Genomic DNA, 26,122 nt, shown 5'->3' on the forward strand with positions numbered 1-26,122 from the left:
GGGATGTTTTTCAGTGGCAGGGACTGGGAGACTAGTTAGGATCGAGGCAAAGATGAAAGGAGCAAAGTATAGAGAGATCCTTGATGAAAACCTTCTCCAGAGTGCTCAGGTCCTCAGACTGGGACAAAGGTTTGCCTTCCAACAGGACAGCGATCCTAAGCACACAGCCAAGACAACACAGGAGAGGCTTCGGGACAAGTTTCTGAATGTCCTTGAGTGGTCCAGCCAGAGCCYGGACTTGATCCCGATTGAACATCTCTGGAGAGACCTGAAAATAGCTGTGCAGCAACGCTCCCCAATCCAACCTGACAGAGGTTGAGAGGAATGGGAAAAACTCCCCAAATACAGGTGTGCCAAGCTTGCAACGTCATATCCAAGAAGACTTGAGGCTGTAATCGCTGCCAATAGGTGCTTCAACAAAGTACTGGGTAAAGGGTCTGAATACTTATGTAAATGTGATATTTCAGATAAACCTGTTTTTGCTTTGTCATTATGGGGTATTGTGTGTAGATTGATGAGGGGAAATTTAGATTTTAGAATAAGGCTGTAATTTAAATGTGTAAAAAGTCAAGGGGTCTGAATACTTTCCGAATGTACTGTATAGCYAAGTTATCATTACTACATTGTGTATTTATCCCTTGTGTTATTATTTTTCTATTTATTCCTCGTGTTATTACTCAAATGTTTCTACTATTTCTCTTTTTTATCTCTGTATTGTTAACAAGGGCCGTAAGTAAGCATTTCTCTGTTAGTCTACACCTGTTGTTTATGAAGCACGTGACAAATAAAAWTTKATTTGTTATATAGTGATTGTGCCCACTCTGGTCTTGACAYGTGTGCTCTAGCCAACAGCTCACAGATATAGCCTACATGATGAGATTATTATGGACAAAAGAGATTATTTTTACTTGTCAAACAGCAGCCAAGCATCAATCATCATGTCACCCTCAATATTTATTGGAAAGGAGCATCAAACTCATCACCGTGCACATTCACCACCCTGTGAAGTTCATCATAATTTATTTCAGCTGTGGTATAATAAACTGCCAGCTTTCCTGAGTCGTTAGTGGGACGACCACACAACAGGTGATTCCAATTCTACTTCAATATGAAGGTTATTCTCTCAATATTTGAGCATAAAGGTGTTCCCACTGCCATTTCTCGCAGTATTAATTTTACAGACAAAAAAAAGATCCCACCTTGTCTAGCGTATTTTGTTTAGTCGACATTCGGAAAGTTTATCGACAAATTAGCTGTTTCCATCAGGCCTGTCGTGATTTTTTTTTWAATCCGACGTACTTTACTCACATAAAAAAGTTGGATGGAAACCTGGTTACTGTAAGATATACGAGTTGAGAGTTGAAATGACACAGGAAATCTATGACCAAGACGTGCTCTCTTTAAATATCTAACAACTTGATCGATATACATCAGTCAATTTCTCAGTAACCCATTTAGCCAACAGTGAGTGCTCTTGGTCCTCCGGAAGCAGTACCTTTGGGAGAGGGAGTGTAGGGGTAGTAGTTAGACTGCTGGTGGTAGTGGTCAGGAGAATACGAGTCGGGAAACTGGGAGGTCTGGAGGATGTCCTCGCTGGTTTTACTCTTCGTGGCTGAGTAGTCAGAATCATCTGTAGGGAGAGAACGTGATGAGGTGAAAACACACATACACACGCACGCACACACAAACACACACACACACACACACCCTCGATGACAGCCTGCCTGAGATAGAACAGTATTCCTCTCTCGGTAATGACTGTGTCTAGCCTGTTTGTTTAGGTCTTACAGTAATGCAGACTGAGTGAGGCAGTCAGAGATGTGGTGGGAAGGCTGGCAGTCTAGTTAGTCTCTAAGAGGAGTGACAAAAGATCACTCAGGTTAATGAGCTAATTAATACACAGCAAGATGACTCTCAAGGCCATGGACGACAGAGGGAAAGACAGAGCGAGGGGGAGAGGGGAGGTAAATAAGGACAGAGATGCCAGTATTAACCACAAATAATACTGTGTCTGAGGCACTGGTAAGTGTTCAGATAAAGATAGACTGCAGATGGATAGACTGGCCCAGGTACTTACAAAGAGGAGAGTTGACCAAGGACAGTAAAGCAGGATAAAGGGAGAGGGAGAGTGAAAAGAAGGAAGATTATATTATCCACATAGAGAAAAAATAAAGGACCAAACAGATCTTCTACGCACATGGAGGTAAACCAATCAGCTAAGATTTAAACAGACAAGGAAACTTGTAAAACTCTCTCTAGCAAAGTTGACACTGTTACCCTCCATGTGGATTAAGCAAACAGTTATGTGCATTACAGGCCACAGGTAAAACCACACACACAGACATAGTGTGACCCCCCCCCCCYCCCCTCCCCYCTGTCATAAATTACTAGGTGGACCATGGAAGGAAGCCTGTCAAGTCCTGCAACTCAGCRCCTGATGTCAACTCATCGTACCTCTGTCCACYTCTCTGTTGATAGATGACCACTCTGCTCGCAATGATTTCTATCATTTTCTAGCTACCTCTGCACGGGTTCTGGTGGGATTCCAGCATGAGACGATTGCATTGCAAATCATAAGGCGGCAATGACTATTGGAGGACAGGAGCACCGAGTCAGTCAGGAAGCTGTGTGTGCTGATGGAATTCAGAATCAGGTTGGAAAACAGGTTGGACAATGAGCCCAGGCTGGATCACAAGGGGCTGTGGAAGTGGTAGCCCTTGGCCTAAGGCAGGTGTCTCATTCTCAACATATTATACTTGTGTTAGGTGTGTTGGTAGTGTGGTCTACACACTGTTGTGATCCATAGTGCTATTATGAGCCTGTGCGTATACGACAGCCTGCGTGTATCCACTATTGCCTGTATCCAAAGATGTGACATCCCCTTGAATGTATTATGAATGAAAGAGATCATTTCTGCTCTGTTTCTCYTCCTCTCTCTGGTGTTTGAAAGGGGAAATGGGAACGCGTTCAAACCGTGTTTCCTCTCAGTGAACAATGAGATTGTGCTGCTCAATATGATGTGCTTTTTCAGAGTAGTAGGAAGGACATTATTTTTTTGTTGCCTCAATGCACAGTCTTTGTCTAATGTGATAGTATCTGTTGAGAGGGGATCTTTACTAGCGCAACAACTTGGGAGCAATGGGTTTRTGTGCAAATAATTACTGTAGGCTATATTAATGCTGAAGCATATTATCTATGTCTCTGTGGTATGTTTGATGCTACTGTATCTTAACAGAGAAACACCATGAGTCTGTAACGTACACAACCGTACAGGACAGTGAACAGTACAAAGAGACCGTGACACATATACARTATATACTCTTATGGTGAGCAACACAGTCTAATGACATGCACAACTACTTAGCCATGAAATAGGGAAACTGAGTATCTCTGAAGTCTAGAGCTAAAATGACCGTGCATCACATACTGTAGCACAAGAGMCAGAAATGATATTCACAGTCACACCACAAATGAAAAAAAAGTACGTAAAAAAAATAAATAGCTGCCATTACTGGGCCATTAAAATACAATTTCGTTCAAAATATTAGCAAAAAAAGGAAGGAGTATTGATACTTCTTTCTTGCCAACAGCAGTTTGACATAATGCACGAGCGCTAGCATAACGYATTGAGGTCATGCAAGACAAGTCTCACTAATAAACCCAGTGAATCCATGACACAGGATCAGCCGGTTCCGTCTCAGTTAACCGTGGTGGGAGTTAGGTTGAGGTGCACTCTGTTCAAGTTGGTTAATAGCGTGCAAAGTATATACAGTATTACAGAAACAGTTAGCCAGCTTCAAACTAGGATGTAGAGCCTCAGCACTGTGTTTTAACCCTCCTGCTGTGTTCTCTCTGAAAGAAATGTAGCTCATTTAATCAATCTGATTGTCATAAGGTTCCATGACTTTGTCCACACAGGGCATCTGAACACACAAAATACATTTGGATGATTTTCATTACATTTTGGGTGTTTTATTTAACTGTTTTTACACCTGTGGTGTTCCCGGTCATTAGAAATTAATGGGTGAGACTACAATTAGTGTAATAAATTGAGTTCAGGCACATGCCCATTCATCAGACGGCCACACTTCCTCTCCCAGACCCCCACATGCATGTGTTGAACAGACACACACACACACACACACACACACACACACACACACACACACACACACACACACACACACACACGCACACGCACACGCACACGCACACGCACACCTCACTCCCTTCTTGGCTTCCATGGCAACCCCCACAGGAACCTTTCCCCAATATAATCTTTCCCCCATGGGAACCACACCTCTTGGCATTCTCACAAACAATCGCAACATTGTTTCAATAATATATAGAACTTTTCTCACAGCTCTGGTATATAAAGMTTTTTTGAGGCCTTGCTCACAATTCATTCTGTGGCAGCACAATGACTAAACAATATACTGTATGTGAGGCTCTTGATCATATCTTTGATCATGACACTGTTGAGGAGGAGAGAGTCCTTGTTAAACTTTGACACAAAGTAGTCTGTGATAAATAGCACAATATGTTTCATCTGAGTATTTGTTATAGTCAAAATAATCCATACATKACGCTTTTTTCTACTCAAAAACGAGTTGTATGAGCTCAGGTCAATGAGGCCAACAGGCCATCAATAGCAAATAGAAGTTCAAAACTTGTAATGTTCACAAGAACTTAAGTTGATAAAAAGATCTAACACAACATTCGGTGATAATATATGTATTCTTATGGATTTATAATCAGCTATAATGGGGWGGTCATTTTGAACCGGGAACACAGAATGAATTAACATKAAATGAACACAACAGGAGGGTTAATAGGTATCATATCAGATTAGATCCGTGGTTATCAAATCAATCTGATATTATGGAAGATAAATATGGCCAATAGCATTCCATCCACTCAGACTCTTTTTTGCTTCCAATCAGGTAGCTACCATTGATGGTGGTTAATGTTTTAGCTTGATTAGTGTTGTAAGAGGCTGATACATTCAGATGTGGGGTTTTGTTGGGACACACACACAACACACACATCAATCACAGCTGAAACACATCACAGACAACGTCTCTAAACAGAGAGGAGCCGTGCCTCATGACAGGCAGCCCCACACATATACCATGTCTCTTATAGATGGGAGGTTTCCTGTAGATGTTGGGCTCGCCTGTGGCTGAGGACACAAAATGAGAGAGAGAGGAAATGAAACAGTGAAAAGAGAAAAGGGAAAAAGAGAAGAGGGGGGGGGGTGCAGTAAAATGTGTTTTTTAACACGGTCAGCCATAGTAGTATGGAGCAAATGAGGGTTAAGTGCCTTGCTCAAGGGTAAATCAACAGATTTTTCACCTTGTCAGCTCGGGTATTCAAACCAGCAACCTTTCGGTTACTGGCCTAACCTCTAGGCTACCTGTCATGGTTCATGATAGAAGAGGAAAGTGTTGTAGGTGTTAAAGTTGTTAGAAGTTGTACTGTAGACTTTTTTTTTGAAAAATGCATCCTATATATGAAATAAATAACACTTTAGGCCAATCATTTGCCATCCTTGTCTGGACAGAGTAGAGAACAGACAACCCCCAGAGTAGGGCACTCTTCACCTACAGAGCCTGTTATATCTCTTTCACGTGTTGGATCCTTAACAAACCTCTCACTCTGTCTGTCTGCTGACTCATAAACCAAGGTTATTTTATGTATTCACTGTCTTTCCCTCCACACAGAAACCCTTAGCTCAGCTGGAAATGAACGTGTCAACACATGGCACAGCGTGAGTAAGGCGGCTGAGATAAAAGTGGCGCCATCAGTAAAACAGATGAGTGTATAATGGCTGCTGATGTGCATGTACATAGGCAAATTATACACAGCATCAACAGATGGAAGGGGACGGCCACAGCGTCTGATTACAATAGATGCTCGGTACAGAGAATAGAAGAGGAAGAGCTACTGCTCAGCTACTGACAGACAACACAGGGTAATAAAGCCATACAACCTGTGATGAAGCGATTAAGTCTGAATAACGGCCATGATTGATGGGGTGAGGATGACATTGCAAATGAGCGATGCAGGGAGACATGGTAATACACACAGTCAGTTGAGGTCGGGGTAATGAAGTAAGTAGGCTATAACATGTCCCCATATTGTGACCTTTGAAAAACCGTGTCGGTCTGACTTCAGTAGAGGACAGTCTGGAGGAAGAGGAGGAGGATGGGTGTGAAGGACAGGAAAACCAGAGGCCTACCTGGCACATGGAAATGCTTGGGGGCTTGGTAGGCGGCGTGCGTGGCGGGTCTGGCATCAAGCTGACTGTAATAGGGAGAGCTCCTGCCACTCTCAGTGCCTGCAGACAGTCAGCCCAAGACCAATGACAGTGACAGAAACGAGAGCATGAGCCAAGGATTGGCACCACCCCTTAACCAGACCCATTCCACCCCACAGCCAAAGCTCAGCCCACACTCACAGAGACACACAGCCAGTCAGAGACAGTAGATGGTTTAGTTTACAGGACTAAATGTCTACTATGCCTGACTGTGTGCAGAGGAAACAAAAATATAAAGCAAATGCCAAGTCTGCCATGATGGTATTCTACATATTTGATGACTTTAAAACTAGCATAGCTCTATGAATCTCCACTAGGGAAGACTGATACGTCTTTTGAACGGAGGCAAAGCGTGATACAAACTATCTAATGCCCGCTTCAGTGAATGTAGTTTAGCAGGGTCTAACGAGGGTTCATGACCGGCTATTAGACAGGGATGGATGTTGTAGCGTGAGAGAATGGTGGGAAGAGCAATCCCCTGTAGTATACCACCACCACCACCTGAACATAATACGCACAGCACTGTATATACTACAGTGTTATCAGACTCAAAGAGGAGTCTAGAGAAGATATGGCAGTGGTGTGATGCGAGTGGTAGTACTGGAGGGGATTGTGATGTGGGTGCATGAGCGGCGCCTAACCCTGAGTGGGTTAACCTGAAACTAATGTTGTTCCAGTCACCTATACAGGAAGCAAACATAAGGCATAGGGACAAAACACATGTCCCACACACTCCGACGCCTTCCAACATGTACAAACTCAGTCCACTATTGCTTTCTTGCTGACATTTCACGGCAAAATGATTTACGCCATTTCGTCTTTCTGAACATGTTCACGGAGGAGTTTCTCCTGCCTATGTTGTAGCGCCGTGTGACGTGGTCGAGCGGCGCTAAGTGACTCACCGGGACGGTAGCAGTGCTGTGGGGAGCGGGAGGTGGACATGGTGGGGGACACGCCACGGTGACTGTAGGTGGGAGAGTCTATGAAGCCTGGGCTGGACAAGCGCCTCTGTCTCAGCTCCATGCTGTCATAGATGTCCTGGGAAACACAGTAGCAGGTCACCGGTCATTGTCTGCAGGGCTCTTGTCTGTCTGTCTGGCATCGTCTACAGTGCCTTTGGAAAGTATTTAGACCCCTTGACTTTTTCCAAATGTTGTTACGTTACAGCCTTATTCTAAAATGGATTGAATCTTTTTTTYCCCTTCATCAATCTACATACAATAACCCATAATAACAAATCAAAAACAAGTTTTTAGATTTTTTTGCTAATTAATCCAAAATAAAAAACGGAATATTAAATTTACATAAGTATTCAGACCTTTTACTCAGCACTTTGTTGAAGCACCTTTTGCAGTGATTACAGCCTTGAGTCTTCTTGGGTATGACGCTACAAGCTTGGCACACCTGTATTTCGGGAGTTCTCCCATTCTTCCCTGAAGATCCTCTCAAGCTCTTTCAGGTTGAATGGAGAGCATTCCTGCACAGCTATTTTCAAGTTTCTCCAGAGATGTTCGATTGGGCTCAAGTCCGGTTTCTGGCTTTGCCACTCAAGGACATTCAGAAACTTGTTTCGAAGCCACTCCTGCGTAGTCCTGTTGGAGGTGAACATTCGCTCCAGTCTGAGGTCCTGAGCGCTCTGGATCAGGTTTTCATCAAGGATCCCTCTGTACTTTGCTCCGTTTCCTCAATCCTGAATAGTCTCCCAGTCCCTGCTGCTGAAAAACATCCCCACTACCTTGCTTCCCTGTAGGGATGGTGCCAGGTTTCCTCCAGATGTGACATTTGGCATTCAGAGTTCAATCTTAGTTTCATCAGACCAGAGAATCTTGTTTCTCATGRTCTGAGAGTCYTTAGGTTCCTTTTGGCAAACTCCAACGAGGCTGTCATGTTCCTTTTACTGAGGAGTGGCTTCCGTCTGACCACTATACAATAAAGGCCTGATTGGTGGAGTGCTGCAGAGATGGTTGCCATTCTGGAAGGTTCTCCCATCGCCACAGAGGAAATCTAGAGCTCTGTCAGAGTGACCATCAGGTTCTTGGTCACCTCCCTGACCAAGGCCCTTCTCCCTTGATTGCACAGTTTGGCCGGGCGGTCAGCTCTAGGAAGAGTCTTGGTGGTTCCAAACTTCTTCCATTTAAGAATGATGAAGGCCACTGTGTTCTTGGGGACCTTCAATGCTGCAGAACTTTTTTGGTACCCTTCCCCAGATCTGTACCTCGACACAATCCTGCTCTACAGACAATTCCTTCGACCTCATTACTTGGTTTTTGCTCTGACATGCACCTTCAACTGTGGGATCTTATATACAGCGGCAAGAAAAAGTATGTGAACCCTTTGGAATTACCTGGATTTMTGCATAAATTGGTCATCAAATTTGATCTGATCTTCATCYAAGTCACAACAATAGACAAACATAGTGTTCTTAAACTAATAACAAACAAATTATTGTATTTTTCTTGTCTATATTGAATACATAATTTAAACATTCACATTGTAGGTTGGAGAAAGTATGTAGGTTGGAAAAAGTCAAGGGGTCTGAATACTTTCCGAAGGCACTGTATATCAAAACATTACACTCTAAACACACTATTCACTTTTTTCTTTCTTTCATCTAATAACTGACTTTATTTAATCAAGTCCAATGAGAGTTTTAATTGAGTCAATTGAGTCCTTTCTAAGGCCACATGGACCCAAATATATCACACATACACTGTACACAATCCAAATATGCCCATCCCAGACTTATTCCTATTCAGCCAACTGTCAACAGATTCAGTGCAGTAGTGTATGGAATGTAATTACCTGAGAGTATGGAGAGAGAGTTCCCAGAGACTGTAGAGAAGAGGAATGAATAGAGGAGTTGGAATCAGTCAGTCAATAGCACCATGCTCTCCAGAATTACTTAGCAGTGTGCTATTCAAATGAGACCTGTGAGCTTACTAAACCATGAATAATATGACTTGAATAATATGACTGAATAATAAGTCATTTTTCTGTGTAGTTGTTCATAAAGTTATTACGTTAAGACAAGCACATAGGAAATCTGACAGTAAACATGAGGAATCCATTGTGTCTGCGGCTTCGGTTTACTGGTGTAAAATAATCGAAATGAATAGTTAAGAGAGGCCTTGGCGTGAAAACATAAAGCCTAATTGACATTATTTATCGTTGAGTGTCTCTCAAAGATCAATTCAAATCTGTGACCAAAGCAGGAGCCTCACAAGGATGTAGTCATGTTTTAAGATGGTGCGAGACGTGACCACGGTACAACCATACAGGGGCTAAAGTGGGAAGCTGGGGGGGATGTAGCAACAGGGAGACACAGAGACGGCAGGCACAGTGCAGGGGCATCACACACCCACACTCACACACCCACACACACACACCCACACACATAAAAGGCAATTAGCACTAGCGTCTCAGTACCTCCCCATAGTTGTAGTGTTCTAGTCTGTCATCAGAGGAGTATCTGTGATAAGACTCATAGGGAATGAGATCGGGCCGCTGCACGTCACAAATAGTTTTAATCTTAGGCAGTGGGGCCAGATCTTTGTAATTTAGGACCTTGTTTTCCACTTTGGCCTGGAGAGAGGACACAGAACAAGACAGAACAAGGAGAAGACAGAGAAGCAGGCGTGAGACAGAGAGAGAGAGGACGAAGCTTGAGGTGACCGACAGAGAAATCCGGAGGGGAGGCCCGAATCAGGGTCAGCCGCAAGCTGCTGATGGCATCCTGGGTAAGACAGAGCTCGAGCACGCGCACACACACACACACACACACACACACACACACACACACACACACACTGAAAGCAGAGAGATCCCAGAAACAAACATAGACACACAGCAGAGAGAGAGAGCTGGAGAGTGGGACATTGGTCCAGCCATAGAATTAGGAATTAGAATACTAGAATTAGAATACTAGAATTTGAATTCTAGAATTGACATGAAAGGTATTATGACAGTATAAAGGGTCAGCCATTTCGGTCAAGGAGTTGGTCAACCATGGTCAGCCAGTGCTGTGATAAGATATTGTGTAAAACAATGAATTTGACGATTATCTTCACAGTGTGTTTATCAGCTAGTTAGCCAGCCAGTTTTAAAGGAATGATTCCAGAAATGTTTTCAATTWACTGCCAATATGCCAACATTGCATACAAACAATGCAGTCACTACACAGCCATACACTGGCTGAAAGAAGTTGATAGGACAAATTGTAAATGGAACAAGTATTGGCATTGTATCATATTATACAGTAACACTCACAGCTTTCCAAGAAAACAAACATTGAAGGGCCATACTTGCGAACAAGTAGAAAAAGTTTAAACATCAGCCAATTAAAACCGTTGACATAGTTGCATGTGATCAATAGCTACATGTTAGCTGTTCCCATTACATAACCTGGCACATTCAGCCGTATGCTAACCAGGTGGCCGTAATTATTTCCTGTAACAAATTTCGCATTAGCCTATCAAATATCTTAAACGTTTTCTCTACAGACCAATGGTATTTCTTAAAATAGGTCAACTTGGCCACCAGAGGTATATTTTAAACTAAGTCAAGGTTTACTTTTGTTCCCCTTCACTTCATCTGTTTTAAGTGTAGAGTGCTAATATTTCATGATCATCGCATCCTTGACTAGGCTCAGTGGCATGTATTCATGGAAACAATTTTTGTTATGTTTCTTTCATCTCTCTGCGTTTCATAATTTCCCTTCAATTTACAAGAGGCTGAATGTATCACACAGGAAAAAGCATCAGAACAAGTGAAACAKTGCYCCTCTGTCTCGGTATGTGTAGCCCATCTATCTGATGCTGTCTGGTTAAAAAGTGTTTGATATTGTTGCCGGCTGTATCATTGAATGCAAGGGAAGCCAGCGAGCATTTGGCCCCTATAAAATAATAGCCAATCAGCGTTGAGCTAACCTGAGCAAGCTCAACTGAGAATGGTCCTGGCGAACCCCCCCAAAAATGTCAATGGAAGCCAGTTCGKATTTGTCTTCACACCAATCATTTCACATCAAGCAAACATAATTGACAGAAAAAWATATAATTATTGCATCTTGTTGTGTTGTTGTCCTCTGGTGGCTAGCTAGCTAGCTAAAATTGCCCCTTTCCTAAATTAGCCTTGGATGGCGATAGGGATTTGGACTTGAGGTTTTGGACTTCGGTTTAACTTAATTCTCCTTTCTGGCTAATAGGATTGGGCTGTATACCGTATACCGGGGTATTTGGAAAAAGCCATGGGATGGTTTTTCAATACCGCAATACTGTTGAAACTATTTATTTGAAGTTTTTATTATTATACATTTAGTATAAATACTTTTAAAGTAAATACCTGCGGTCAAYTTGTGCAATATGTTAGGAGATAATGAACATTGCGTTCTTCATTTCACCAATCACATTATTATGTAGCTTACGGACGAGACCGGCGCCTCGTGAGTCACTCACTGTTGTGCAGCATGCGCCAGGTGATCTAATAACAATATTGAATTCACAACTAAATGTTGTGCATTTTGTTTGCAAACTTAGTTGCTAGTTAGCTATCTAGCTAAGTGGTTAGCTTCTTCCAAAATCAAGCATTCACTTGGTAACAGCAGAGAATCCCCTCCTGGATCAAGAGCCTTGCTGGCTAATATTCATTTTGTATAGGCTGGACAATAGAACGAGTCAAAGTTCACCCAAGGCTRAAAAAAGGCTTAAGAACATTGGCTAAACTGGAACACTAGCGCGAGCTCATAGCAAATTAATGGAATCGAATGGTCGCAGAGCCTGTTTTGACTGGAGTGATGCTTAGAATTCCATTTAAAATGTATCCCTTTTTATTTTACCTCTACAATCTGTTCGTCTGACRAAACTGGAAAAAAACAACTTGTGTAGAAAGTGAACATCCGCACCTCGATGGTGTCAACTGTACTTATGTCTGCGTAATGAAAAAGTAGGGAAAAAATAAAAACTTCTGACTATTTCTGGTCTAGCGATCGATGACCAACGAGCTTGCTGCCCAGACTTACATAATTACAAAGAGGAGATTCTCCTGAATAAAATGGTGCCCGTGTAACAGTTTTGCTTCTGTCCCTCAACTCGCTCCTACCTAGGTTCGAACMAGGGACCCTCTGCACGCATAGACAACAGCCACCCTCAAAGCATTGTTACCCATCGCTCCACATAAGCTGTGGCATTGCAGAGCAAGGGGAACAACTACTTCCAGGTCTCAGAGCGAGTGATGTCACCGATTGAAACGCTATTAGCGCGCACCCCGCTAACTAGCTAGTCATTTCACACCGGTTACACCCGACTTGAAAAAAAAACAAAATATACACACTGCGAGATATTTGGCGAAATAGACAGACATGCCTATATTTCCCCCATAGGAAACAAAGGGAAGTCCGCAGAGTTCCAATATTATTTTTGTTGTTTACATTTTAACACCATAAACACCATAATATTAATCAAATGAAATTAGCCAAATATCTTAAAATCAATCCCATATACCATGTTATTACAAAAAAAAGGTTTTACATTCTCTGGTAATGCCAATACGGAATACTATCAAATGCTTCTCAAAGATACCCTCTGGTGGTCAAACTAGCAATAACTTGCAGAAACAGAAGAAATGGCTGAGAATTAAATGACGTGCCACAGAATGCTGCATCAGCACGCAGGGTGTGCCGCAGTATGACGCAGTATTGAATAATTGTACTTTTTAATACCTGCTGTCAACTTGTGCACTAGGTAATAGATAAAGYAGATCGTGTTSATCATTTCGCCCATTACTACATTTTCATTTTTGAAGCTTATCAGTAGTAGTTTCCCAAAATGAGACAGTCACGTGTGTTTGTTAACAAGGAAGAAAAACTAGCAAAATGTGAGCTTCATGAGGTGAGTCACTCCTGAAATTCACTACTAATGTTTGCCAGCTACAGTTGAAATCGGAAGTTTACATACACTTAGGGTGGAGTCATTAAAACTCATTTTTCAACCACTCCACAAATGTCTTGTTAACAAACTATAGTTTTGGCAAGTCGGTTAGGACATCTACTTTGTGCATGACACAAGTCATTTTTCCAACAATTGTTTACAGACAGATTATTTCACTGTATCACAATTCCAGTGGGTCAGAAGTTTACATACACTAAGTTGACTGTGCCTTTAAACAGCTTGGAAAATTCCAGAAAATTATGTCATGGCTTTAGAAGCTTTTGACAGGCTAATTTACATTATTTGAGTCAATTGGAGGTGTACCTGTGGATTTATTTCAAGGGCCTACCTTCAAACTCACTGCCTCTTTACTTGACATCATGGGAAATCAAAGAAATCAGCTAAGACCTCAGGAAAAAAATGGAGACCTGTCACGTTCCTGACCTGTTTTCCCTTGTTTTTGTATTTATTTAGTATGGTCAGGCGTGAGTTGGGTGGGTTGTCGATGTGTGATTTTTATGTTGGGATTTTGTGTGTTCGCCTGGTATGATTCTCAATCAGAGGCCAGCTGTCAACGTTGTCCCTGATTGAGAATCATACTTAGGCAGCCGGGGTTTCACGTGTGTTTTGTGGGTGTTTGTTCTTGTGTCAGTGTTTCGCCACACGGGACTGTCACGGTAGTTATTTTGTATCGCAGATTGTTTTGTTATATTAATCACTATGGAAACTAACCACTCTGCGTATTGGTCCGATCCGTCTCGCCTCTCCTCGTCCGAGGAGGAGGAAGAAAATGACTATCGTTACAAAGCCTCCACAAGTCTGGTTCATCCTTGGGAGCAATTTCAAATGCCTGAAGGTACCACGTTCATCTGTACAAACAATAGTACGCAAGTAATAACACATGGGAGCAACACAGTCATCATACCGCTCAGGAAGGAGACGCGTTCTGTCTACTAGAGATGACGTACTTAGGTGCGAAAAGTGCAAATCAATCCCAGACAACAGCAAAGGACCTTGTGAAGATGCTGGAGGAAACGGTACAAAAGTATCTATATCCACAGTAAAACGAGGTCCTATTATCGACATAATCTGAAAAGGTCGCTCAGCAAAGAGAAGCCACTGCTCCAAAACTGCCATAAAAAAGCCAGACTACGGTTTGCAACTGCACAATGGGGACAAATATTGTACTTTTTGGAGAAATGTCCTCTGGTCTGATGAACAAAAATAGAACTGTTTGGCCATATTGACCATCGTTATTTTTGGAGGAAAAAGGGGGAGGCTTGTTAGCCCGAGAACACCATTCCAAACGTGAAGCACGGGGGTGTTTGGTGCTTTGCTGCAGGAGGGACTGGTGCACTTCACAACCTAGGATGACATTCATGAGGTAGGAAAATTATGTGGATTATATGAAGCAACATCTCAAGACATCAGTCAGGAAGTTAAAGCTTGGTCGAATGGGTCTTCCAAATGGACAATGACCCCAAGCAGATTTCCAAAGTTGTGGCAAAATGGCTTAAGGACAACAAAGTCAAGGTATTGGAGTGTCCATCACAAAGCCCTGACCTCAATCCTATAGAACATGTGTGGGCAGAACTGAAAACGCGTGTGCGAGCAAGGAGGCCTACAAACCTGACTCAGTTACACCAGCTCTGTCAGGAGGAATGGGCCAAAATTCACCCAACTTATTGCGGGAAGCTTGTGGAAGGCTACCCAAAACATTTGACCCAAGTTGAACAATTTAAAGGCAATACTATCAAATACTAACTGAGTGTTTGTAAACTTCTGACCCACTGGGAATGTGATGAAATAAATAAAAGCAGAAATAAATAATTCTCTATACTATTATTCTGTCAGGAATTGGGAAAAACTAAGTTTAAATGTATTTGGCTAAGGTGTATGTAAACTTCCGATTTCAACTGTACATATCTTATAAGTATTAAGTTAACTATCTAAGATGTGACAAATAAATTCTCTCCAGCTGGGTTTTGCTAATTGCTAATGTTAACTAAGAGGCTAGCGGTAACTTGCAAGATCAATCTTCTTGGTAACAGCAGCAGAGACAATCCCCACTTGGATTAAGATCGCTGCTGCTTAACATTTGTTTTGTGAGTGCTGCAGACTTTGTTTTGAGATACTTGCATAACTTCATGAGCTAGGTTGTCTGTCTTAGTAGTAAATGTTTGCTACATTAGCGTTTACCTAGCATCCGATATGAGAACTCCTTAGTACTTGTTAGCATTTTGTTAGCATTCTGGTAATTGACGTTTTTGAGGCTTTTTTTAAGTAAAAAAWAWATATAGCACCCCTTGTGTGCAGTACCAGAAATACTGTATATCCCGGGATGGCACAGGCATGGTATGAAGGTATGGGAATCTGGATACCGCCCAACCCTACTGGCTAATGATTATAATTGTGCCCTTTGCATGATGTAGTAGGCTGATGTTAACTAGCTGACTCATTGTTGCCCATGAATGGAAGTTAGGCTAGGGAGCAAGCATTTTAGCCAGATTTCCTAGGACAACAAAAACTAAAAGCATGTACTGTATATGACAGAGTCATAGACTGTTTCGGCAACATGAAAGAGAAGAGGATGGCATTGGCGTTTCTCTATAAGCAGGGTGAGTCCACAGGTTTTTTCTACTTGAATGCAAACACACACACACACACACACACACACACCACACACAACACACACACACACACCACACAACCACACACACCACACCCACACACACACCACACACCACACACACACACACCACACACACACACCATGGACAGTCACATCATATTTAGCTTATTTTGATTGGACTAAATTGTTTTTGGTATCTTTTCGTTGTCACTGTATTCGACTAAGCATAGGTTATTTGATGATGTTGAAATGTTAAAGTTAAGAAAAGATAAAGGAGATCTATACAACATTGAAGTTCATTGTACATTGTCCCCACAAAGATTTTAAAGAGATAAATAGATACACATTTTAAGAACCTTATGGACTTGTCAAAAAGCTGCCATGTACAGTAACCGTCATTGCTTTCCTGGTGGTTCACACTGCTAAATTGGTTGACTTGAAATGAAGTGCCCATTAACAGTGAGTTTGAGCCCCCTTCTATCAAGCATTATTATTCAGGAAAACACTGTTCACCACTGGTCCACACATACGTGACGAAGTGGACGATTATAATAATGCATATAAAATGTGGTACATAGTTAGTGTAGGCCTACACGTCTATGTAATATAGCCTATAGTAGTGACGATTATTTATGTAGCCGTGCCAGTAGCCTGTGTCAGTCTGCAAGAGGGACTCCAAGAAGAACCTTCTCATTAAATGTATTCGTAATCTTAATTTACAAGGTTTAAGCTGCACTTATCTCCTCTTCACAACACATTAACACAATAAATGTAATTGTACTTTTCAAATAAGAAAATATATACACTACATAACCAAAAGTATGTGGACACCTGCATGTCGAACATCTCATTCCAAAATCATTGGCAATAGTATGGAGTTCGTTCCCCCTCTGCTGCTATTTCAGCCTCCACTTTTCTGGGAAGGCTTTCCACTAGATGTTGGAACATTGCTGCAGGGACTTGCTTCCATTCAGCCACAAGAGCATTAGTGAGGTCAAACACTGATGTTGGGTGATTAGGCCTGGCTTGCAGTCAGTGTTCCAATTCAGCCCAAAGGTGTTCAATGGGGTTGAGGTCAGGGCTCTGTGCAGGCCAGTCAAGTTCTTCCACACCGATCTCGACAAAGCATTTCTGTATGGACCTCACGTTGTGCACGGGGTCATTGTCATGCTGAAACAGGAAAGGGCCTTCCCCAAACTGTTGCCACAAAGTTGGAAGCACAGAATCGTCAAGAACGTCATTGTATGCTGTAGCGTTAAGATTCTCCTTCACTGGAACTAAGGGGCCTAGCCCGAACCATGAAAAACAGCCCTAGACTATTATTCCTCTTCCACCAAACTTTACAGTTGACTCTATGCATTGGGGAAGGTAGCGTTCTCCTGGCATCTGCCAAACCCAGATTCGTTCATCGGACTGCCAGATGGTGAAGCGTGATTCATCACTAAAGAGAACGCGTTTCCACTGCTCCAGAGTCCAATGGCGGCGAGCTTTACACCACTCCAGCCGATGCTTGGCATTGTGCATGATGATYTTAGGCTTGTGTGTGGCTGGTCGGTCATGGAAACCCATTTCATGAAGCTCCCGACGAACAGTTTTTGTGCTGACATTTCTTCCAGAGGTAGTTTGGAACTTGGTAGTGAGTKTTGCAACCGAGGACAGACTTGGCGGTCCCGCTCTGTGAGCTTGTGTGGCCTACCACTTCGCGGCTGAGCCGTTGTTTCTCCTAGGTGATCCACCTCACAATAACAGCACTTACAGTTGACCAGGGCAGCTCTAGCAGGGTAGAAGTTTGACTAACTTACTTGTTGAAAAGATGGCATCCTATGACGGTGCCACGTTGAAAGTCACTAAGCTCTTCAGTAGGGCCATTTTACTGACAATGTTTGTCTATGGAGATTGCATTGCTGTGTGCTCGATTTTATACACCTGTCAGTACCAATTTGAAGGGGTGTCCACATGCTTTTGTATATATAGGGTATCTCAGCTAGGATTCAAACTTGCCGCAAACATCAAAAATCAACACTGAGCTATTCATCCAATTGAAAATGTGTGTTTTAGTAACTTTGATTAGCAGAATGTGCTGTTTGACTGCTGATAAGGACGCTCTCATGGAAAGTGTTCTATGACGTCCAACTACATTAACGATTTTAATAAGTTGATACGGAATTTGATTTGGATCTAATCACAGCCGCCTGGTGAGGATAGCATAGGGCCAGAGAGAAAGATGACAAAGTCAAAGATACTGGATTCCCCTATCCATCTGTGGAAAAGTTTTCCCTACATGCCCTAYGAATCCAGCTAATCTTTTGAATAAGGTGTAAGAAAACCAGATAACATTAGTTAAATAAAGGTTAAATAAAAAAATWAATTAGTTAGCTAGATACGGTTAGCATGCTAGCTAGCTACATTAACAGATGTCAGTGCCCTACATGTTATTATTTCTCCACTTCACATGGAAATCACCACAACGTTCCCATCCTCAATTCTGGAATTTGTATTAGCAGCCTAATMAAGTCATTCTTCGTAGGTAGAACCTAAAGGACAATTTATGCTATAGGACAGGAATTACGTCGAAATAGGGGCAGCATTTCCCTCTGGTGGGGCCCTTTAAACTTTTTCTAATGTTCGCAAGAATGAGACATTTATGGTCTGTTTACATATATTTCATAGGCTATATATACAGAAAATGTGTATAAAACCTGCATAAACTGTATTTTGAATTATATGACACATTTTGGTGAGAAAATTATTATATTGCACAGATTTCTGATACATCACATGCCTTACTTTTATTTTCCTGCATAAGTAAAAGCAGTAAATGCACCACCTATGCCTCTACTGCCATTTATTCAAATGGCGAATGTGCATAAAGATGGCAGAATTCAGATATGATGCCATTGTTTTAGCACGATTCACTGGATTTTTAAACGACGCCAATAAATTAGCACAATCTACTTTTTTATTTTTAATTGCTGGCATCTTGAAGCTAAAATTCGGGCAATGTATACTCTGCTAATGACCATACAAAAAAGAGTAACAGAGCAATATACAATACGGCAAACTTAGCAGAATTTGTGGTAAGTGTATGAGGGCCGCCATATTTATTCACCTCCGCTATTAGRCTGGTTGGGATTTCTCCCTGACAACAATGGCTGCCATTTCCATACCATTCTGGAACTTTGAGGGTTCATGACATAGTCCCTCTATCAATTGAATAGGTTGTTATCAATAAAATGTCACAATAAGGTGTAAAGCATTCAATTTGCTTGCTAAGTGGCAAGGAGACCCCCAGCTCCGCTAAAACCATTGACAACTGCGTGGCATTGTCAAGGGATTGTTAAATAAATGTTAACTATTTGGTTGTAACATCATCACCTCCTGAAGAGCATAGTCAGAACTACACATTTCTGATTATTCAATGCAAAACAATTGTTATCGGTTTCAGGAAGCTAGGCGTTTGTTGCACATCACTACTTTACAGGAGAGGCATTTGAACGTAATTTTTTATTTATTTATTAAAATGCGTTCTTTGGCAGAAATGCCTTCTGGAACATGTGTACTTTCATGTGCCTTAATAACAAACTTGCATGCAATCTGTAAATACAAATAAAATGGTTAAATTACAAGCTGGCTTGCTAGCTAACGTTACGTGTATGATCTGTGTAGTAATATTATTTGAAATCCATTTGCATTGCTAGTTACAGCCTAATGTTAGCAAGCTAGCTAACATTGAAACTAGTTGGTTAGCTTTAGCTACCTGCAGATTCATACTGTAGAATAATAGTGAAGACATCAAAACTATGAAATAACACATATGGAATCATGTAGTAACCAAAAATGTGTTAAAAAAAATCTAAATATATTTTATATTTGAGTTTCTTCAAAGTAGTGACCCTTTGCCTCGATGACAGCTTTGCGCACACTCTTGGCATTCTCTCAATCAGCTTCATAAGTTAACCTGGAATGCATTTCAATTGTTAAAAGTTAATTTGTGGAATGTATTTTCTTTTTAATGCGTTTGAGYCAATCAGTTGTGCTGTGACAAGGTAGGGGTGGTACTGTATACAGTAGATGCTGGCAAAAGACCAAGTCCCTATTATGGCAAAGAGCTCAAATAAACTAAGAGAAATGACAGTCCATCATTACTTTAAGACATGAAGGTCAGTCAATACGTGAAATTGCAAGAACTTTAAACGTTTCTTCAAATGCAGTCGCAAAAACCATCAAGAGCTATGATGAAACTGGCTCTCATCAGGACCGCCACAGGAAAGGAAGACCCAGAGTTACCTCCGCTGCAGAGGATAAGTTCATTAGAGTTACCAGCCTCAGAAATTGCAGCCCAAATAACAGACACATCTCAACATCAACTGTTCAGAGGAGACTGCGTGAATCAGGCCTTCATGGTCAAATTGCTACAAAGAAACTACTACTAAATGACACCAATAAGAAGAAGAGTCTTGCTTGGGCCAAGAMACACGAGCAACGGACATTAGACGGGTGGAAATCTGTCCTTTGGTCTGATGAGTCCAAATTTTTGATTTTTGGTTCCAACCACTGTGTCTTTGTGAGACGCGGAGAAGCTGAACGGATGATCTCTGCATGTGTATTTCCCACCGTGAAGTATGGAGGAGGAGGTGTGATGGTGTGGAATTCAAGGCACACTTAACAAACATGGCTACCACAGCATTCTGCAGCTATACGCCATCCCATCTGGTTTGGGCTTAGTGGGACTATCATTCGTTTTTCAACAGGACAATGACCCAACACACCTCCAGACTGTGTACGTGCTATTCTACCAAGAAGGAGAGTGATGGAGTGCTGCATCAGATGACCTGGCCTCCACAATCCTCCGACCTCAACCAAATTGAGATGGTTTGGGATGAGACGGATCGCAGAGTGAAGGAAAAGCAGCCAACAGGTAAACAGCACAAATGGGAACTCCTTCAAGACTGTTGGAAAGGCATTCCAGGTGAAGCTGGTTGACAGCCAAGAGTGTGCAAAGCTGTCATCGAGGCAAAGAGTTGCTACTTTGAAGAATCTAAAATATAAAATATATTTTGATTTGTTTAACACTTTTTGGTTACTACATGATTCCATATGTGTTATTTCATAGTTTTGATGTCTTCACTATCATTCTACAATGTAGAAAATAGTAAAAATAAAGAAAATCCCTTGTATGAGTAGGTGTGTCCAAACTTTTGACTTGTACTGTATATAAACTCAGCAAAAAAAGAAATGTCCTCTATGTCAACTGCGTTTATTTTCAGCAAACTTAACATGTGTAAATATTTGTATGAACATAACAAGATTCAACACCTGAGACATAAACTGAACAAGTTCCACAGACATGTGCCTAACAGAAATGTAATAATGTGTCCCTGAACAAAAGGGGGGTCAAAATCAAAAGTAAAAGTCAGTATCTGGTGTGGCCACAAGCTGCATTAAGTACTGCAGATTTGCCAGTTCTTGCTGTGAGATGTTACCCCACTCTTCCACCAAGGCACCTGCAAGTTCCAAGACATTTCTGGGGGGAATGGCCCTACCCCTCACCCTCCGATCCAAAAGGCCCCAGATGTGCTCAATGGGATTGAGATCCGGGCTCTTCGCTGGCCATGGCAGAATACTGACATTCCTGTCTTGCAGGAAATTACACACAGAACGAGTAGTATGGCTGGTGGCATTGTCAGGCTGGAGGGTTATGTCAGGATGAGCCTGCAGGAAGGGTACCACATGAGGGAGGAGGATGTCTTCCCTGTAACGCACAGCGTTGAGATTGCCTGCAATGACAACAAGCTCAGTCCGATGATGCTGTGACACACCGCCCCAGACCATGACGGACCCTCCACCTCTAAATCGATCCCGCTCAAGAGTACAGGCCTCGGTGTAATGCTCATTCCTTTGACGATAAACGCGAATCCGACCATCACCCGTGGTGAGACAAAACCGCGACTCGTCAGGGAAGAGCACTTTTTGCCAGTCCTGTCTGGTCCAGCGATAGTGGGTTTGTGCCCATAGGCAACGCTGTTGCCGGTGATGTCTGGTGAGGACCTGCCTTACAACAGGCCTACAAGCCCTCAGTCCAGCCTCTCTCAGCCTATTGCGGACAGTCTGTGCACTGATGGAGGGATTGTGCGTGCGTTCCTGGTGTAACTCGGGCAGTTGTTGTTGCCATCCTGTACCTGTCCCGCAGGTGTGATGTTCGGATGTACTGATCCTGTGCAGTTGTTGTTACATGTGGTCTGCCACTGCGAGGACGATCAGCTGTCCGTCCTGTCTCCCTGTAGCGCCGTCTTAGGCGTCTCACAGTACGGACATTGCAATTTATTGCCCTGACCACATCTGCAGTCCTCATGGATCCTTGCAGCATGCCTAAGGCACATTTACGCAGATGAGCAGGGACCCTGGCCTCTTTCTTTTTGTGTTTTTCAGAGTCAGTAGAAAGGCCTCTTTAGTGTCCTAAGTTTTCATAACTGTGACCTTAATTGCCTTCCGTCTGTAAGTTGTTAGTGTCTTAACAACCGTTCCACAGGTGCATGTTCATTAATTGTTTGTGGTTCATTGAACAAGCATGGGAAACAGTGCTTAAACCCTTTACAATGAAGATCTGTGAAGTTATTTGGACTTTTACGAATTATCTTTGAAAGACAGGGTCCTGAAAAAGGGACGTTTCTTTTTTTGCTGAGTTTATTTTTGTAATTATACCCCTTTTTTCGTGATATCCAATTGCGTCCTCCGAAACATGACCCGCCAATACTAATATAATATAATTTATTTATCCAATTAGGCGTACCTAGCGAAGTTAGCAAACATCCCCATTTTCTACATTGTTATAAAGAGTGTTTAATCCCGATTTTTGCTTACAAATCAATTGCATTGATTGATGGACCACGTYAAATTGGCTAGGTAGCTAAGGAAGGATTACGTCAATTTGACTAGTTAACAAGCTAACTTTTAGTGGATAAACTAGATGGCTATATCCAAATATAGTTTCATTTGCTTGCCATCTATAGTGGTGATAGTCGTCCGACTGACAGCTTTACCAGGACAAGGAYTTGCCGAATTCAAGCTCCAAAAGCTTAATCTCTGATGAAGCAAGCTAAATGACACGTTGTTTGCTTAGCTAGCTAGCTACATGCCAAATGGATAGGCTACCCTCACGTATCTGAAATTACATGATCAATCGAAAAGCATACAGTTACTTACTGTATAACTATGGTGATAGAGCTAAATGTGGAATCATGTGTAAATGTGTAGTTCTGACTACTCTCTTCAAGAGGTGATGATATTAAAACCCAATAGTTATAACATTTATTTAACAATCCCTTGAATAATGGCACGTGGTTATCAATGGTTTAGCGGAGCTGGGGTTCTCCTTGCTCCCCAGCAGCCAAATCGAACGCTTGGCACCRTATCGTGACGTTTTATTGACAACAATTTAAAGGACCTCTATTGGCTCAGCCCACACKCAACTCAACGACAGCAGACGTCTCTAAACAAGATCTTTACCATGGTTGCTTTCCTCTACAGTGGAATAAAGAGTATACCGAATGTCAGCTTCACAGTGCAACAGTCAACAATGGAGAAAGTATGTGAACCTACTTTAACACACATCAATAATACATTGGATAGAACAAACAATGTTGTCTCAAACAGACATACAAACACCTGAAGCAAACCACATAAACATGACATAAACACACAACTGCACATGGTGGACTGTCGACCCATRTGAATGACTGATGGCTCTGAGTGRCAGGTCCTGCAAAGAGGGCTACGCCTCCAAGACAGGCTGGCAGCCAACAGAAGGTGTACATGTAATCAAATAACCATGGTGATGCYTTGGCGACAGACTACTCACACAGATGACGCGGCTCGGGGAACCGATGCTGGAGCCAGGGGGGGAAATGGAGGCCTCAGAGGTACGTCTTAACTGTGGGAACAAACACACACACACACACACACATGCGTGTCAGAGTAAGCCTGCAGAGGCCAGACTACCGCTGAAGGAGACAGAAACTGACAGAGGCAAACCTCCAACAACAACACCCCTGCATTTACCTCGGATCCTCTCCCTACTGCGAGTCTGCGTGATTATACCCCAGCCTGACACGACATCTTAGTCCAAGAATAGGAACGAGAGGGATTCAGTTCAGACTAAACTGCAGGAGTTTCTAGGAGGATATACTAGTGTAAYAGTGGTGTTCTATAGTTGAGGTCAAAGTGTTACTAACAGGAAGGGAGACGGAGACACAGGGTTCTACTCACYCTGAGTTTCTTCTCCAGCCGCGCTGCTTGTTTACACATGGGATGCCACACCTCGGAACCTGTAGCGGGCACACATCCGCAATCAAACATACTGTTTAAAAAAAAAAAACTTCACATTCATTCCACCACACAACGGCTATTGCAATTACAATACTGGAGTGGAAGGCCACATTTCTTCTGCGGGTTCACAGCTCAGCAAAGTTTTTACAGTGTGTCGTGTTCGTAAACTTTTTAACACACACCGATCAAACGCGTGTGTTCAGTAGATCAGCACTTCTCAACAACAGCCATACATCAAAGGTGACCTAGAGTACATATCTGAGAGAGGCTTGGAGGCTGAAGTCGTAACTCTCCCTCTCTCTTTTCCCTCTCTTCCCCTTCCTCTCTCACTCTCTCTCGCTCTAGCGCTTTTTCCAACACAACACAACACACAACACACACACACACACACACACACACACACACACACACACACACACACACACACACACACACACACACACACACACACACACAACACACACACACAACACACACACACACACACACACACAACACAGGAGATAGACTAAAAGGCTATTTCATTCTAAGTTCTTCCTGGGAGGGGTGGAAACACTAAACCACTAATGTCATGCTCCTCCTCAGTGCTCCTCAATGCATATTAACAAATAATGATAATGAGAGAGTAACCAGGTACTTCCTCTCATACATCCGGTTTCCCCAGCCTCTAGGGCGATACACCACTGTTACTGTACGCGGGACTGAGTGGCTGCCTGCCTGGATATCACCTTCCACATCAGAAGCATTGCGGGAAGCCGGTACAGAATGCAGCATTTGGCCTCCAGTCAATTCAATTAGGATTTCATGCTTACAATCTACAGTTAATATAAGTCCTATAAATCTGGCACAGCCATAGATAGGCCTGCAGCACGATCTGTGGGAATCAATAGTCCACCCACCATGCATTTGACACTCAACAGCACCTAGGCCTATCTCCCTCAATCTGTAGTTCGACCCCTTCAAAACTTCCTACATGAATGTTGTGAGGAAGTCTCCTCCCTAGGTTTCCTAACACAACCTCGGTAACCCTATTTGTGAATGAAGGGTTACAGGAAATAAATCTAATTCGCATCAACTTAAATGCATGAACCTTTTACAAAAACGCATTAAACTTTTTTTCACCCCACTCTGAAAATAGGTAGAAATACTGTAGCGACACTATCTAAATAGCAAAACCTGAGCGGTAGCAGCCTTCAGACAGAGATAATACAGAACAAAGGCTCTATAGAATGTTTTTTTTCTCCACAAATTCGAAATGACAAAGTATCAATGGCAGCCGATGCTGAATAATTTGACAGAATTTACATAAATACACTGTGCACAAGAAAATCATCAACACAATAAAAACTACAACTTAATTAGRTATATTTAGGGAAACCGTCAGTGCTGAGGGTGAGACAGAAGTGGTAGTCCGCAGCTTAGTGGTTGAGCAGCATAGTCATGTACGGTATCGTGCTGCTTTGGTCACGCTTGGTTCTGCACCCCTGATGGGTTTCGACATTGTTGAGGACCGGGTAACACGATGAGAGATGGAGGTGTGTTCGTGGACAGCACTTGGTGGTAGGGGGTCTGATTGAGGAGGGTCTTTGCAAACTCTACGTTCCCCCGATATGTTTGCAGGGAGGGCAGATTGGGGCAGCTGTAGCCGTTGTATTTTATGCCCAGTACGATGGCTATGCCCCCCCATCTGTAAATCTGAGAATTTTGTTGGATAATTTCTTCTAACACCTGAAAGGCTTCTTTCCACCTCCAGTAGGTTAAAGGAAAACATATTATGCGTTTTGCATCATGTGACGCAAAATGTATCATACCGGCTGTATTTCTGTATTTTGAAAAACTCGATTGCTGACATTCAAATCATTTTGGGACTATATACAATGGACTAATGAAACAAATACCAAAATATAGTTTTTGGGTGGACTTTTC

The 26,122-nt window shown here is 42.4% G+C and overlaps 1 protein-coding gene across 1 annotated transcript in view; it reads right to left on the reverse strand.

Annotated features, from left to right (window-relative positions):
- Nucleotides 1-26,122, reverse strand: part of ablim3 (actin binding LIM protein family, member 3) — a 117,748-nt gene that overhangs the window by 21,533 nt on the left and 70,093 nt on the right. Inside the window, exons 7-13 of the mRNA XM_070449724.1 lie at nucleotides 24,137-24,195; nucleotides 23,730-23,801; nucleotides 9,122-9,151; nucleotides 7,222-7,357; nucleotides 6,242-6,340; nucleotides 5,132-5,182; nucleotides 1,496-1,612 (exon numbers count right to left, since the gene is read on the reverse strand). Of these exons, the coding sequence (XP_070305825.1) occupies nucleotides 1,496-1,612; nucleotides 5,132-5,182; nucleotides 6,242-6,340; nucleotides 7,222-7,357; nucleotides 9,122-9,151; nucleotides 23,730-23,801; nucleotides 24,137-24,195 (564 nt within the window). The remainder of the gene's footprint in view (nucleotides 1-1,495; nucleotides 1,613-5,131; nucleotides 5,183-6,241; nucleotides 6,341-7,221; nucleotides 7,358-9,121; nucleotides 9,152-23,729; nucleotides 23,802-24,136; nucleotides 24,196-26,122) is intronic.

This window comes from Salvelinus sp. IW2-2015, linkage group LG20 (assembly GCF_002910315.2).
Source record: "Salvelinus sp. IW2-2015 linkage group LG20, ASM291031v2, whole genome shotgun sequence".
NCBI classification, from domain to species: Eukaryota; Metazoa; Chordata; class Actinopteri; order Salmoniformes; family Salmonidae; genus Salvelinus; species Salvelinus sp. IW2-2015.